This window comes from Lygodium microphyllum, chromosome 6, assembly GCF_053477565.2.
Source record: "Lygodium microphyllum isolate KBCC chromosome 6, Lygodium_microphyllum_v1.1.10, whole genome shotgun sequence".
In the NCBI taxonomy this organism is placed as follows: domain Eukaryota; kingdom Viridiplantae; phylum Streptophyta; class Polypodiopsida; order Schizaeales; family Lygodiaceae; genus Lygodium; species Lygodium microphyllum.
In genome coordinates this window covers 146,390,436-146,403,753 of record NC_141140.1, presented here as the reverse complement: position 1 = coordinate 146,403,753, position 13,318 = coordinate 146,390,436, and the positions used below count along the sequence as shown (strand labels likewise).

The window sequence follows — 13,318 nt, the reverse complement described above, 5'->3', positions numbered from 1 at the left end:
TTCTTCTACTTCTAAGAGGAGGAAAATCAAATAGAATAGAATGTTGATTCCTCTTCTCTTGGAAAGTTTCAATGCTTCTCAATCCCTTTGAGTATCTAAAACCATGCTATTTTGCATAAAGTCCAACTACTAATAGGTTTCCAAATGCAGCCAAATCAAGCTATGGAAGCTCCCAAATCAAGCCTCAATGGCTTCTTAAGTCGAAACACATGTTTACCTTAGATGGAGAACTTAGTGACGAGAATAGTATCTCTATCACAATGTAGACAACAAGCACTAGTGTTGAAGAAGAAGCTCGAATCCTTGACCTTTGTAACATAGCTTCACTCCTCATGCTTCTCGCTCCTCTAGCATGAGTTGCTATAAACATTGCATGCTACTCTGTACCAGTTAAGAGGGAAGCAATGGTGGGATATGAGGTAGAAGCTATGGAGTGGTAGAGGGTTGAGAGAGATAAGAACATAAGAGAGTTTTGTGGGTACAAAATGAGTGGTGTCTTTATTCTTTGGTATATTCACTTATATAAAACTATATGGTGTATACTTATATAAGGGGTGCTTGTCCAACTATTGGCCAGTGGCCTTCACCCCAATGCACAACTAATAATACGACCAAGTAATGAACAAAGCCACATATTCGTGCAAATGATCCATCTTAGTTGAGACATGAGCACTATGCATACATGCCCTCATATAACCATTAAATCCAAGTCAAGTGGATGATCTATTGTGTCCTTATGTATAATTGAATAAATATTTCAATATTGAACCTCTATAATGGAGGCTAATTATAACTCATTAAGAAGAATAATTGTAGTTGAGTGAACAACTAAGTGCTGAACTCTAACAAATGTCTTCAGGAATGACACATATGACTGAGCGAATGACTAAGGTGCTGAACCATGTACATAGGAAGGGAAATGAAATATGTCACATCTTAATCTATACACAAACTAAAAATACGATTTAGTAACAAAGAGAGTGACACACTCATGCAAATGACCTATCTTGGATGAGATATTAACACCATTTATACATGCACTTACGTAAGTATTAAATCCAAGTCACGTGGAGGATCTATTATGTTGAAATTAAGACACTGGATTGAACTTAAGACGTAGATTATATGAAAAACTTCTTAATGACCTTGACAAGCTTCTTTGCAAGACAAACAAGATTTAGTAGGTTCCTAGGCCACTATTAACTAGTTTGTGATCAAGGGCTCGATAATATGAACACATGCAAATATAATTAATGGGCATTAACAACATTCAAAATTAACTAGTTTGTGATCAAGGGCTCGATAATGTGAACACATGCAAATATAATTAATGGGCATTAACAGCATTCAAAATCCTCGTGATCACAAAATTGCTATAAAAAGCAGGGATATTTTGAAAATGCATTTTTATTTGTAGCTTTCGAAGGCGTCAGAGGTTGTAGTACGCAAATTGAGTTGGTTGTTCCTAGGAATCAAACTAGGTCCATCATGCACACACCACATCGCCTTGGTGGCATATATTGGCATTTTAGCAATGTCCCCTAACCATATCTACCCTCTCTATTCCATCCTTTGATTGAGTGAAGGAAGTATCTCGTTAGGAATGTTTCCTAGTCATATCTACTTTTCTCTGTTCCATGCTAGACTGTGTGTTAGGACACATGTGATTGAATTTGGAGCCCAGGGGCCAAGGAAGCACTGTTCTGATTCGATGGAGGCTTTTCATCACCGAGGGTTCAACAGGTTTCAGTAAGCAGTCTATTCGGGCCTCAGATTTGACATCCTCAGGGCGGGAACAATGCAGCACAGGGCTTGGTACGCGAAGGTGGCTATGGGGTCCGCTATCATGGGTGGTGGTATGGAGTTCTTCATGATCAAGACGGGCTTCTGTATGTGACGCTTCAACCTTTTTTCCTTGTCTGTGATTGCAATCACTGGCAATAGGCTGGTTGCCTGAATATCATTTCCCGTACGAGCGGTGCTCTTGATCGGTGAAGGCCTGTTCACATCTTTTCTAAGACTGGACATGTAACATGACAGAGCAGTTGTTAGAATAAGCACCTCATCCCATATGGGTTTTTTCACACAACAGTACCAAAGCAAATTAAAAGATGCATGTTTTTTCTCTGCTTGTCTCTGTGTCTGCATGCATATGCACACGTGCACCTCTGCTACTGTTCTGGAACAATAGACGCCTGCATTGGGGTGCATATTACTGGCCCTTACCCTTATTACCCTTATCATGGGGAGCTTGAATCTGAGCCTTGACTTGCGCCTTTTAAAATCTATTTCTTTCTGACAAGACCTTTAAGGGTAGGAGTGGACTTACTAGAAGCAGATAGCTGAAAATCCAAAATAAACGAAGGCATTTCAGCACATCCGTTGTGATAAACATCTCAGAGATCTAGAATTTTGCATGAGATCCAGCTCTTCAGTAATGCAATCAGAGAGAAACTTTGCAAAATCCTTTTTGTGAGTCAGATTGATGGATGCATACTCCACAAACTTTTGGACTATCTTGAGTGATGGTAGTTTTTCTATGCTTATTCCACATCCTTGAGGTATTTCTTTTCTGACTGACCCATTAGATATAGATGTTTGACATGCTTGTCTTCACACGTGGTTGGAATTCTATACCTATCCTCAAGCCATTACCAAAGTTTTTATGTCCAGTAAGCAAACACCCAAACATTGGGAGGATCCACATCTACAAATAGGAGGCTGCCTAGCCACTCTCATCCCTTGTTTTGCATTTTCAGCACTTTTCTTCATCAGCCTTAGTGGTTGAAGCATTCGGGATCCATCTTCAATGGACGACACACATTGACATCTCTTTGAACTTGCTGCCATGAGAGTCTTTAGCAATTGGACAGCTCTTCCTTTGTGCATCTTGTACACTTTTTCATTCATTTACAACATTCATTCATTCACTTCGAGTTCTCCTTCTTCTCTTTTTGTCTTTTTGCATTTTGTGTTTTGTGTTTGTATTTGAGTTCTCTATGTTTTAGTCATGGTTATACACTTGTTTTTTTCTTTTGTAAAACCTAGCATATCTCTATATGTTATGAGAACCGGTGCCCTTATAAAGAGTTAATTGAGACTATTGTAGATTGCTTGGTTTGTTCTTGATTACATTACACGTCACGTGCTGCTTCACAATGGTTCTAATTGCTCTATCTTTGGATCCTTTGATATTTTCTTAGACAATTCTTGCAAATTGAGGCGCTGTCGAGGCATTATGGTCTTGATTTGGAGGATAACATTCCATCTACTAACCTTTCTTTTAGGGATCATTCATTGAGGCCTAGGTCTTCTTCGTCTCATATTCCATCACAAGGTGCATCTTAGTTGGAGCATTTTGTTGACGAGATTGATCACCTGTCAGTTAAAGAAAGACTACCCACTCCGGATCTTCTTGTCGAAAATGCCATGTGTGCACTATGCATCTCCTTTATATTTGCCAATGCGTCACTCTCTGCTCTTTAGTTTTATTGTGTGGGGAATCCCCCTCTTGTGCATGGTATCATTCTCCTTGGTTGCACAAATGCATGAACTCCCTTCTAATGCTGATGAGTCATCTCTTTCCTTGAAGGACTCAGGGAGCAAAAAGGAATCACAATATTATTTACCTAAAAAGAATAGGTTTTGTACCTTTTGCCGGAAACTCGGCCACGTAGATGACAATTGTCGCTTAAAGGTGCAAGGATATTAGGTCCCCATTTAAAATCACCTTAGCCATAGCTAAGGTTATTCTATCAACACCAAAGCTAACTCCAAGTCTAATTTTCAAACCAAGCTCTATTCCTTTCAGTAGTGTAAGTGCCACTCCAAGGCGTTTGATAGGGGGTCTTTTATAGGAATGCAGTGTAGTTTCTCCACTCCTTGGTACCTATGCTCATCATTGGTTAGCCACTAGTGCAGTGAATCGTGGATCTTCCCCTCAGTCAGTGTGTCACAATATCTCTAACTAGTCCAGTTATTATCTTTTTCTAGAGTAGTTTCTTAGGTGTTCTAGGTTTGTTAGAAGTGGTGCAGCAATGGAAGCATAGATAAGTGTTGAAATAAACTGTTGAACACATGACAGAAAATAAAGAAAACAAGAGAACATTGCGAAAGAAGAGAACTCAAAGATGTGCTCAGGAAATGGAATCCATATACCAAACATGAGATAGGTGTGTACAATAGTGAGTCACGGTTGTGTGGGCATTGACACTGGCCTCTCTCTCCAATGAAAGTCAACTTGAAGAATGATGATGATTGTATGATTGAGAGGGAGGAGGAACCCAATAAATAGGTCCAAAATAGGCCATGTCGGTCAACATTAAATGTTGGCCGATTGGCTTAAAATGGCCAAAAACCACATGAAATTACCTCAATAAAAATGCCTAAAGTACTAACAAATGTGTTGAGCCTATTAGGTATGCACAAACTTGCACATGAGTTGACAATCCTGCTAACAAAGTTATTCTCTGGAACCTTAGGTTAGTTAGCTTCCATTTCCTTTAGGTTTAGCCATACTTTTTCAAGTCTTCTGTTTCACACTTACTTTTTTAATGTAGTCCCTTGCATCTAACACTCACTTAGCTTTATTTTGCATAACATCCAAAGCATCTCAATATGAAACATCTAGTATGCAAGTTTCTTTTTTGATTTTGTTATGTTGGGTTTTAGATTTGAGTTTAGTGGACTAATATTGTTGGTATTTACCTGTCCTAATTGGACCAAATGATTCTTGCCTTGGTTGGGTTTTAGATTTGAGTTTAGTGGACTACCATTGTTGGTATTTACCAGTCCTAATTGGACTAAACGACTCTTGCCTTGGTGGGTATTGCCTCCATTAGCACGGAGATGCAGATAATATATTCTTTCTCTAGATCATGTATCCTTTTCCCTTATTTTGGCTTTCGTATTCTTTCCTTTTAGTTGAGGTGTTTTTCTCATTTACTAGCATTTACTACACTACTAGTTTCTCTCTTTTTTGTTGAAATGGAGAGAGAAAAGTTATGTAGAGACACGATAGAGAGAGAAGAGACACCATATACACTCCTAAAGACTATATAATGTAGAGAGAGAAGTTATGTAGAGACGCAATAGAGAGAGAAAAGGGATACACCATATATACTCCCAAAGACTATATCATATTGATCACAATCTACATATATATAAGTGAGACCTAGTCGAGATAGGGTGAGCTATATATGGCTCCAACACCCCTACTGAAACAAAGGTCTCTAGTTGTGGATGAAAAAATCCTTGGGTAGCACAAGGAAAAAACCTGAGCTCTTATATACAAGTGTACAAACATGATAAAAAAGGATTATTGTGTGCATGTAAAGTGAATCCATACATGTGAAGTGAAATTGAATCACAAAGATGACTAAGAGGTCTGAGGTGTATGTGCATATGTGAAGTGTATGGTGTCTACAAGGAGTATGTATAATGGCACTACAATGTCATAGTAGATTAATTCCCAAAGATTGAAGTTGAGACAACTCCAAGTTCTGAGCGCAACAGAGTGAAGCGTGCTTCATTGAGTCATTCGATGAATATATCTGTAGTCATTTGATCATTTGGACAATGTTCAATCATGATCGTGCCTTTCTTTACCTCATATCGAATATAATGATAATGCAATGCACTGTGTTTAGGCTTGTTATGTTGAACATAGTCTCTAGCAAGACTATAGCACTTTGATTATCACATTGAAGTAGTGTGTTGGAGAGAAGAGAATGGCCAATATCTGATAGAACTTATTGAAGCCATACTAACTTTAGAGCCACTAAAGATGTAGCTATATATTCAGCCATTGTAGTGGAAACAACAACACAACGTTGTTTCTTGCTAGTCCAAGAAATAAGACAACCATTGATAAAGAAACAATTTTCACTTGTAGAACGCATAGATAAGTGAGAGCTTGCCCAATCTGCATTTTGTTTTGTAAGGAAGAGATCAATCTTTTGATACCAAGATTTTAAAGATTGTTTGAGACCATAGAGTGTCTGATGAAGCCAGTTCTCACATCCATTCGGTGAACCTCCAAATTAAACTCAACATAAAAAACTAACAAGACCCGAATACTGGTAATATGAACAACAAGTGAGAGAGTTTCTTGATAATCAACTCCTGTAATTTGTGAGAAACCTTTGGCAATTAGCCTTGCTTTGAATTTGTCAAATGTTCCATTTGCTTTTGTTTGTCTTATAAATCCACTTGCATTTAATAGCAATACATCTAGGTGGTAACTCAGTTAGAACCCATGTATCTTTAGAGAGGAGATTCATACTCTACTTCCATGGCCTCCTGCCATTGTTCCTTTTGTGGGGATGACATGGCATTACTAAAAGAGACATGGTCTTCATAAATATTGAGAGCATTCTCAAGAATATTAACATCATAAACATGACAAGTACCATGCTCATTATCAATTGGAAGATTAACATAAAGATCAATGCTAAGATCATTGTTAGCAATAATAGGCGTAGGTTGTGAATCTTGATTTAAATAGTTAATATTATCCCATGAAGGAGGTTCATCATCATACAGAAAAGGAAAAGAAGTGAGTAATGACTTTGTATTATCAACGTCCTCTAGTGACCACGCCCACCTAGCATTTGTTAGCCTGCTCTAGTTCAGTGTCAATCTGTCATCTCTTGGTTGTGAGCTCCTGTCAGAGTCTGGCAGGAGACAGATGAGCTCTGTCAGATTAGGTATAGCTGTTTTTTGTGGCAGTCAGCCTTTAGAGGCTGTTCGTTGGTGCAGTCGGCCAGTTTGGCCAAGTCGGCCAGTTTTTTGACCAGTCGGCCAGATTTATGGCTGGGGGGCTATATATAGCAGCCCCCCCCATCAGCCATACACATCGTTTTTCAGGTTCAGCAAAGTCTCTCTCCTCTCCCACTCCGGCATTGGTTCTGCCCTTGTTTTCAGCTTGATCTGGTGCCCTCACTGACGCTTCGGGCTGCGTGCAGGGATTGATCAGTCCATTTCAGAGTATTCAGCATCCATTTCAGTGAGTGCAGATATTCTTCCTTCATTCTCTGCTTTCTCTCTGTCTCTCCCTTGTGTTCGTGTTTTCTTCTTCCGTTGCACACTCTCACATGGTATCATCGCCTAACTGAGAGCATGGAGGATCTTCCCCGACAGAGAGACACCATCCCCTTCTTCTGCTGCTGTCAATTCCTGCCCCACAGCCTAGGCGGCTCATACTGGTGGCTCCAACTCTTGCGTTTGCTGCAGGTGGCTGTTTCTGAGGCTGCCACGTCATCAACACTCCTCTCCTGGGTGCGTTTTCTGCCAGGTGGCCATCTCTACAGCTAGGCGACACTACTCCAGGCTGTGTTTTGCTGTTCTGGAGGTTGTTCCACCTTTTGTGGGCCCTTTTCTTGTAGGCGGCAATCTCCCAGGCTGTGACTTGTGTTCGGCGGTTTCTGTCTAGGTGATCTTCATCAGACATCATTGCGTTTTGCAGCTCCAGGTGTTTGTCGGCCTCCACAGTTCGCGTTTTGGTGGTTGGTGACCCTTCTGCTGGTCATCCTTCGGCATCGGCAAAGATTTTTGTGGTATATTTGGTGTTTGCAGATTTGGAAGATGTCTTATCAGTTTTCAGGCTTTGACGACTTCGAGGATGAACTTCTTTCACATAATTTCTCTGAGCGGAGACGGGATTATTAGGAGTTTCGTGATTGACGACGGGAGGAGTCTCCTCGCACCCGTCCTTCTTCAGTCCATGCATCTCAGAGGGTTTCATCTACAGTGAAGGTTCCATCGGTGAAGACTTCTTCAGATGTCCGGATGCCTTCCTTGATTCCCTCGATACAGGTGCCCATACTTCCTTCCTTTCCAAAGGAAGACAAGTTGGACGGTTCCAACTATTCCCTCTGGTCGTGCAAGGTGGAGTGCATCCTCGATACATTCGACCTATGGGAGCTTGTTTCTTCACCCATCGACCGGCCCCCTTGTGGATTCGTTCGATGAAAGTTCTATGGACCGTTCAACCTTATGGGATCGGCTCAACTCTAGAGCCCGTTCCTTTCTCTTTATGAGTCTTCACGACTCGGTTTTTGTTCACGTTCACAGGTTACAGACGGCGGCGGCAGGTGGAAGAAGCTTGCGTCTTTGTACCAGCATAAGACGTTCGCCCACAAGATTTCTTTGGAGAAGAAGTTGCGGATGCTTAGTCTTGATGATTCTTCTTCCATGAAGGAGCACATCACAAAGATGGAGGACATGCGAGGCAAGCTAGCCTCTCTTGGTTGGGTGATTTCATTCGAGGATATGGCGATGATTCTCTTGACTCAGCTGCCTTCTCCCCGATATGATGTCTTCTACACCAGCCTCATTACCTCGAGGACCCGCGAGAAACTTCTATGGGAGGAACTTTCCCCGCTTGTCTTGGAGCATGACGAGCGTCTCAGAGAGGTGGGTGCCAGTGGCTCCACCAAGGCTTTTACTGCCAGTACCAGTGGCGGCAAGAAGAAGCAGCAACAAAAGGCAAAGGCCAAGGACAAGAAGGAAGAGGACAAGGAGGAGGAGGACAAGAAGGATGCGAAGGAGAAGAAGCCCAAGTGCCCACACTGTGGGAAGGGCACTCATCCCGAGGAGAAGTGTTGGCAAAAGTACCCCCATCTGAAGCTCAAGGAGGACTCCAAGGCGGCCCCCGCCACGACAGAGTTTGCTTTTGTGCATGTCTTTGTTGAGAGGATACAACCCTAGCTTCTACCACTCAGGAGAAGCCTTGGCTCGTGGACAGCGGAGCATCTTCTCATATGACCTTTAGACAGGATTGGCTTCAGGATCTTCGTTTGAGAGGGGGCACTGCCACCATTGGTGACAGCTCTACAGTTCCTGTTCGTGGCGTGGGGACTTTACCTCTGTTTTCTGACAGGCGGTCTTCTTCCGCCAAAGTTCTTTATGTACCTGATTTGGGTTTTAACCTATTGTCTGTGCATGGTCTTACTCAGCTCGGTACCCGAGTCATTTTTACACAAGATGCAGTCACAGTGGAGGATACTTCTACAGGTGATGCTCTTTGGACAAGTACACAGAAGGGTGGGCTCTACAAGCTCACAGCCTTGGTTGCGAGGGCCTCCCACGAGCTTGGGCTGCTTTGGCATGCTCGTTATGGGCATCTGAACCTTGATTCTATTCGATGGGCTTCTCAGAGGAAGATGGTGGAGAGACTTCCCGATTTCCCTCCTCTCCACACCTTATGCCCCAGTTGCTTGAGGGTCAAGCAGCATAGGCAGCCTCACCCACAGGTTGCTTCCAGGAGGGCTTCTTCTCCGCTTGAGTTGGTTCACACTGACCTTTGCGGACCTATGGGCATGGCCTCCCTTGGGAAGGCCAAGTATTTGATGCTGATTGTGGATGATTTTAGTCGTTATGTGTGGCCTTATTTCTTGGAGTACAAGAGTGAGGCGTACTCCCGTTTCTGCGAGTGGAAGGTTTTTGTGGAGACTCAAACAACTTCCAAAGTTTGTGGTGTCCGAGCTGATCACGATGGCGAGTTCACTTCTCACCTTTTCTCTCAGTTTTGCAGGGATCACGGCATTCGGGTGGAGTATTCCCATCCGAATACACCATCAGAGAATGGTGTTGTAGAACGTGCGAATCGGACCATGGTGGAGATGGCCCGATCCATGCTGGAGCATCGGAGTCTTCCTCATTTCCTTTGGGGTGAGGCGGTGGCTACAGCGGTGCATATTCGCAACTGCTCTCCGACTTCGGCATTGCAGGATATGACTCCCTATGAGGCTTTCTTTGGGAGGAAGCCTTCTGTGTCCCACTTTCGCATCTTTGGTTGTGCTGCTTTTGTCCATATGGACAAGAAGAAGAGGAAGTCGAAGCTTGCCTCTAAGTCACGACAGCTTATCTTCGTGGGCTATAGCATGACCACGAAGGGATATTGGCTCTACGACCCGACTACACGGAAGATTGAGGTGAGTAGGGATGTGATCTTTGATGAGGCTTCGGCCTTCGAGGATCCGATTGATGGTTCTCTTCCAAGTGCTTCTTCGACATTGATAGACCCTCTCCCACCTTCTCTCCTTTCACTTCCTTCCAGGATACCTCTTTGCATCCCTCCTTCGGTTCCCCCCCCCCCCCCCCCCACCCCCCACCCCCATTCCTCCTCCTCCTTTGGCGGAAGTGACTCCTTCTTCGAGTACTTCCACCCCTTCAGCCTCCCTTCCGGAGTCTTCTAGGGATCCCCAGCCATTCGATGGGGAGCCTTCTTCAAATGAGGAGGATCTACCTTACCCTGGTATGGGGGAGTCCCTTTCTGAGACAGGTGCTTTACAGGTTCCGGAGGCTACTCGGTCTCCCTCGCAGCAGGAGTCGTCTCTTAGGATTCCTTTGTGGTATCGCCAGCTTATGCAGGATTCAGGTGTTACTCACTTTCCTGCTTCTTCTACAGGTCCCCGCAGATCAGCCCGCTTACAGGCCCAACGGGAGAGTTCACTTTGTGTGAACTATGCTCTTATGTCACAGATTCTTCAGGATTCTGAGCCTTCCACAGTGGAGGAGGCTCTTGCACAGGATATTTGGCGACAGGCTATGCAGGCAGAGCTCGATTCCATCAAGCGGAACCATACTTGGGAGCTTGTTCCGCGTCCCAAGAAATGGAAGGTGATAGGTGTGAAATGGGCCTTTAAGACCAAGTATCTTGCAGATGGCTCCTTGGACAAGCATAAAGCTAGGCTTGTTGCCAAGGGTTTTGCACAGCGAGCAGGTTTGGATTACTTTGAGACTTTTGCTCCTACCGCTCGGATGTCTACCATTCGATTTTGGCTCTTGCCGCTCACCACCGTTGACCTGTTTATCAGATGGATGTCAAGTTAGCCTTTCTGAATGGCGTCCTTGAAGAGAAGATCTATGTTTCACAGCCTCTCGGTTTTCTTGTGCAGGGGAAGGAGGATCATGTCTACAGGCTACGGAAGGCCCTTTATGGCGTGAAGTAGGCTCCTCGTGCTTGGTACCAGCGGATTGACCGCTTCTTTCTTCAGAGTGGTTTTCAGCACTCCAATCATGACCCCAACCTCTACTTTACGGTTGCGGGTTTTGTTTATGTTTTGCTTATCTTGTATGTCGATGATCTTATTATTACAGGGAGCGACACTCCGCCGGTGGAGCATACTCGGTCTATTCTGCGACAGGAGTTTGACATGATGGATCTAGGGATCCTTCACTTCTTTCTAGGACTGGAGATCTATCAGATGGCATAGGGCATCTTTATCTCGCAGCACCGTTACATCTCCGAGCTTCTTTCGGAGTTTGATATGGCCGAGAGTCGGCCTATTTCATGCCCCATGGACCCTGAATCCAAACTTTTGGCAGGAGTTCTCCTTTCTGATGCCACCCGTTACAGGTGCCTTGTTGGTTCACTTATATGGCTTCTTCACACTCGGCCCAATATCTCTTTTGTGGTGGCTTTGTTGTCTTCTTTTATGAAGACTCCTACTTTGGACCATTAGAGGGCTGCTTTGCGTGTTCTTCGGTATTTACAGGGGACTCGATCCTACGGGATCATGTATGGAGATGGGATCACGCTTTGTGGATGGAGTGATTCTGATTGGGCAGGTGATGTGGATTCGCGTGATCCACTACAGGTTATGCTTTCACCCTTGGCTCTGGTGCTGTCTCTTGGAGCTGCAAGAAGCAGCCTACTGTGGCACTTTCTTCTACAGAAGCCGAGTATCGGGCCTTATGTTTGACCGCTATGGAGGCCGTTTGGCTCCGTCACTTGATGGCGGAGATTGGCTTTTCCCTGACAGGTCCTACGGAGCTGTGCGTGGACAACCAGAGTGCCCTTGCTCTGGCAATGAACCCGGTGTTTCATGCTCGTACGAAGCACATTGAGGTTCAGTACCACTATGTTCGAGAGCGGATCGTGGATTCGGAGCTGGCGGTGGCCTATTGTCCCACCGCGGACAATGCGGCTGATCTCTTCATGAAGCCTTTGTCTCAGGCTTCTTTGCTTCATCACATGCGGTTGTTAGGTCTTCAGACCCTCCCAGGATCTGAGAGGGGGTGTTAGCCTGCTCTAGTTCAGTTTCAGTCTGTCATCTCCTGGTTGTGAGCTCCTGTCAGAGTCTGGCAGGAGACAGAGGAGCTCTGTCAGATTAGGTATAGCTGTTTTTTGTGGCAGTCAGCCTTTAGAGGCTGTTTGTTGGTGCAGTCGGCCAGTTTTTTGACCAGTCGGCCAAATTTATGGCTGGGGGGCTATATATAGCAGCCCCCCCAATCAGCCATACACATCGTTTTTCAGGTTCAGCGCAGTCTCTCTCCTCTCCCACTCCGGCATCGGTTCTGCCCTTGTTTTCAGCCTGATTTGGTGCCCTCACTGACGCTTCGGGCTGCGTGCAGGGACTGATCAGTCCATTTCAGAGTATTCAGCATCCATTTCAATCAGTGCAGATATTCTTCCTTCATTCTTTGCTTTCTCTTTGTCTCTCCTTTGTGTTCGTGTTTTCTTCTTCCATTGCGCTCTCTCACAGCATCCTCCTGAGACCATGTGCTACCTATAAGTTCCTCATTGAAAATAGCATCACGACTTATGATTACCTTCTTGGGAGATGGATCATAAAACTTATATCCCTTAGAAAAATATGAATATCCAATGAAAATAACTTTTAAACCGAGAGGATCAAGTTTTCTGCGAGTCTCTTTGGGTACATGAATATAAGCAATACATCCAAAAGTTCAAAAATATGAAACAGGAGGAGTTTCACTTGACCAAGTAGTAATCGGTATTTTACTAGAAGGGGCAGTTGTAGTAAGATGATTTTGCATAAATATTGTTGTTAAGACTGCTTGAGTCTAGAAACATCAAGATAAGCCAAAATGAATGAGCATACATCGCATGGCATTGAGAATTGTCATGTTTTTACGTTCAACAATACCATTTTATTGAGGAGAGTAGAAAACCGTATATTCATGATGAATCCTCTGATTATTACAATAATCATTAAAGTCACTTGAAATGTATTCTCCACCATTATCATTGCGAAGTTTCTTGATGTGATGACCAATATGAAGTTCTGTAGTTGTTTGATATTGGTTAAAAGATAATAAAACTTTTGATTTGTGTCGCAAGAGAAAAACAATGGTGTGTCTTGAGAAGTCATCAATAAAAGTCATGAAATACTGATATTGAGATTTTGATAGAGGAAAAGGTCCACAAATATTAGTGTGAATAAGATCAAGCAAATCTCTAGAACGAGTTGTGGTGGAAATGGAAAAGGGTTTGCAAAAATGCTTTCCAAGTGCACAATATTCACAAATACCCATATAAGGACGAGCTTTGAATTCCATACCTTCAACA

General features: G+C 43.6%; 1 protein-coding gene across 3 annotated transcripts in view; it reads left to right on the top strand.

The window, feature by feature from the left end:
* The first annotated feature begins 1,571 nt into the window (after positions 1-1,571).
* The window catches only part of LOC148035258 (DNA mismatch repair protein), a 52,677-nt gene continuing 40,930 nt past the window's right edge, over positions 1,572-13,318 (top strand). For 2 of the 3 annotated variants that reach the window (XM_087680640.1, XM_087680641.1), the window contains exon 1: positions 1,572-1,889. In XM_087680640.1, the coding sequence (XP_087536766.1) occupies positions 1,799-1,889 (91 nt within the window). In that variant the 5' untranslated portion in view covers positions 1,572-1,798. The remainder of the gene's footprint in view (positions 1,890-13,318) is intronic. The other variant, XM_087680638.1, reaches the window with a different exon arrangement.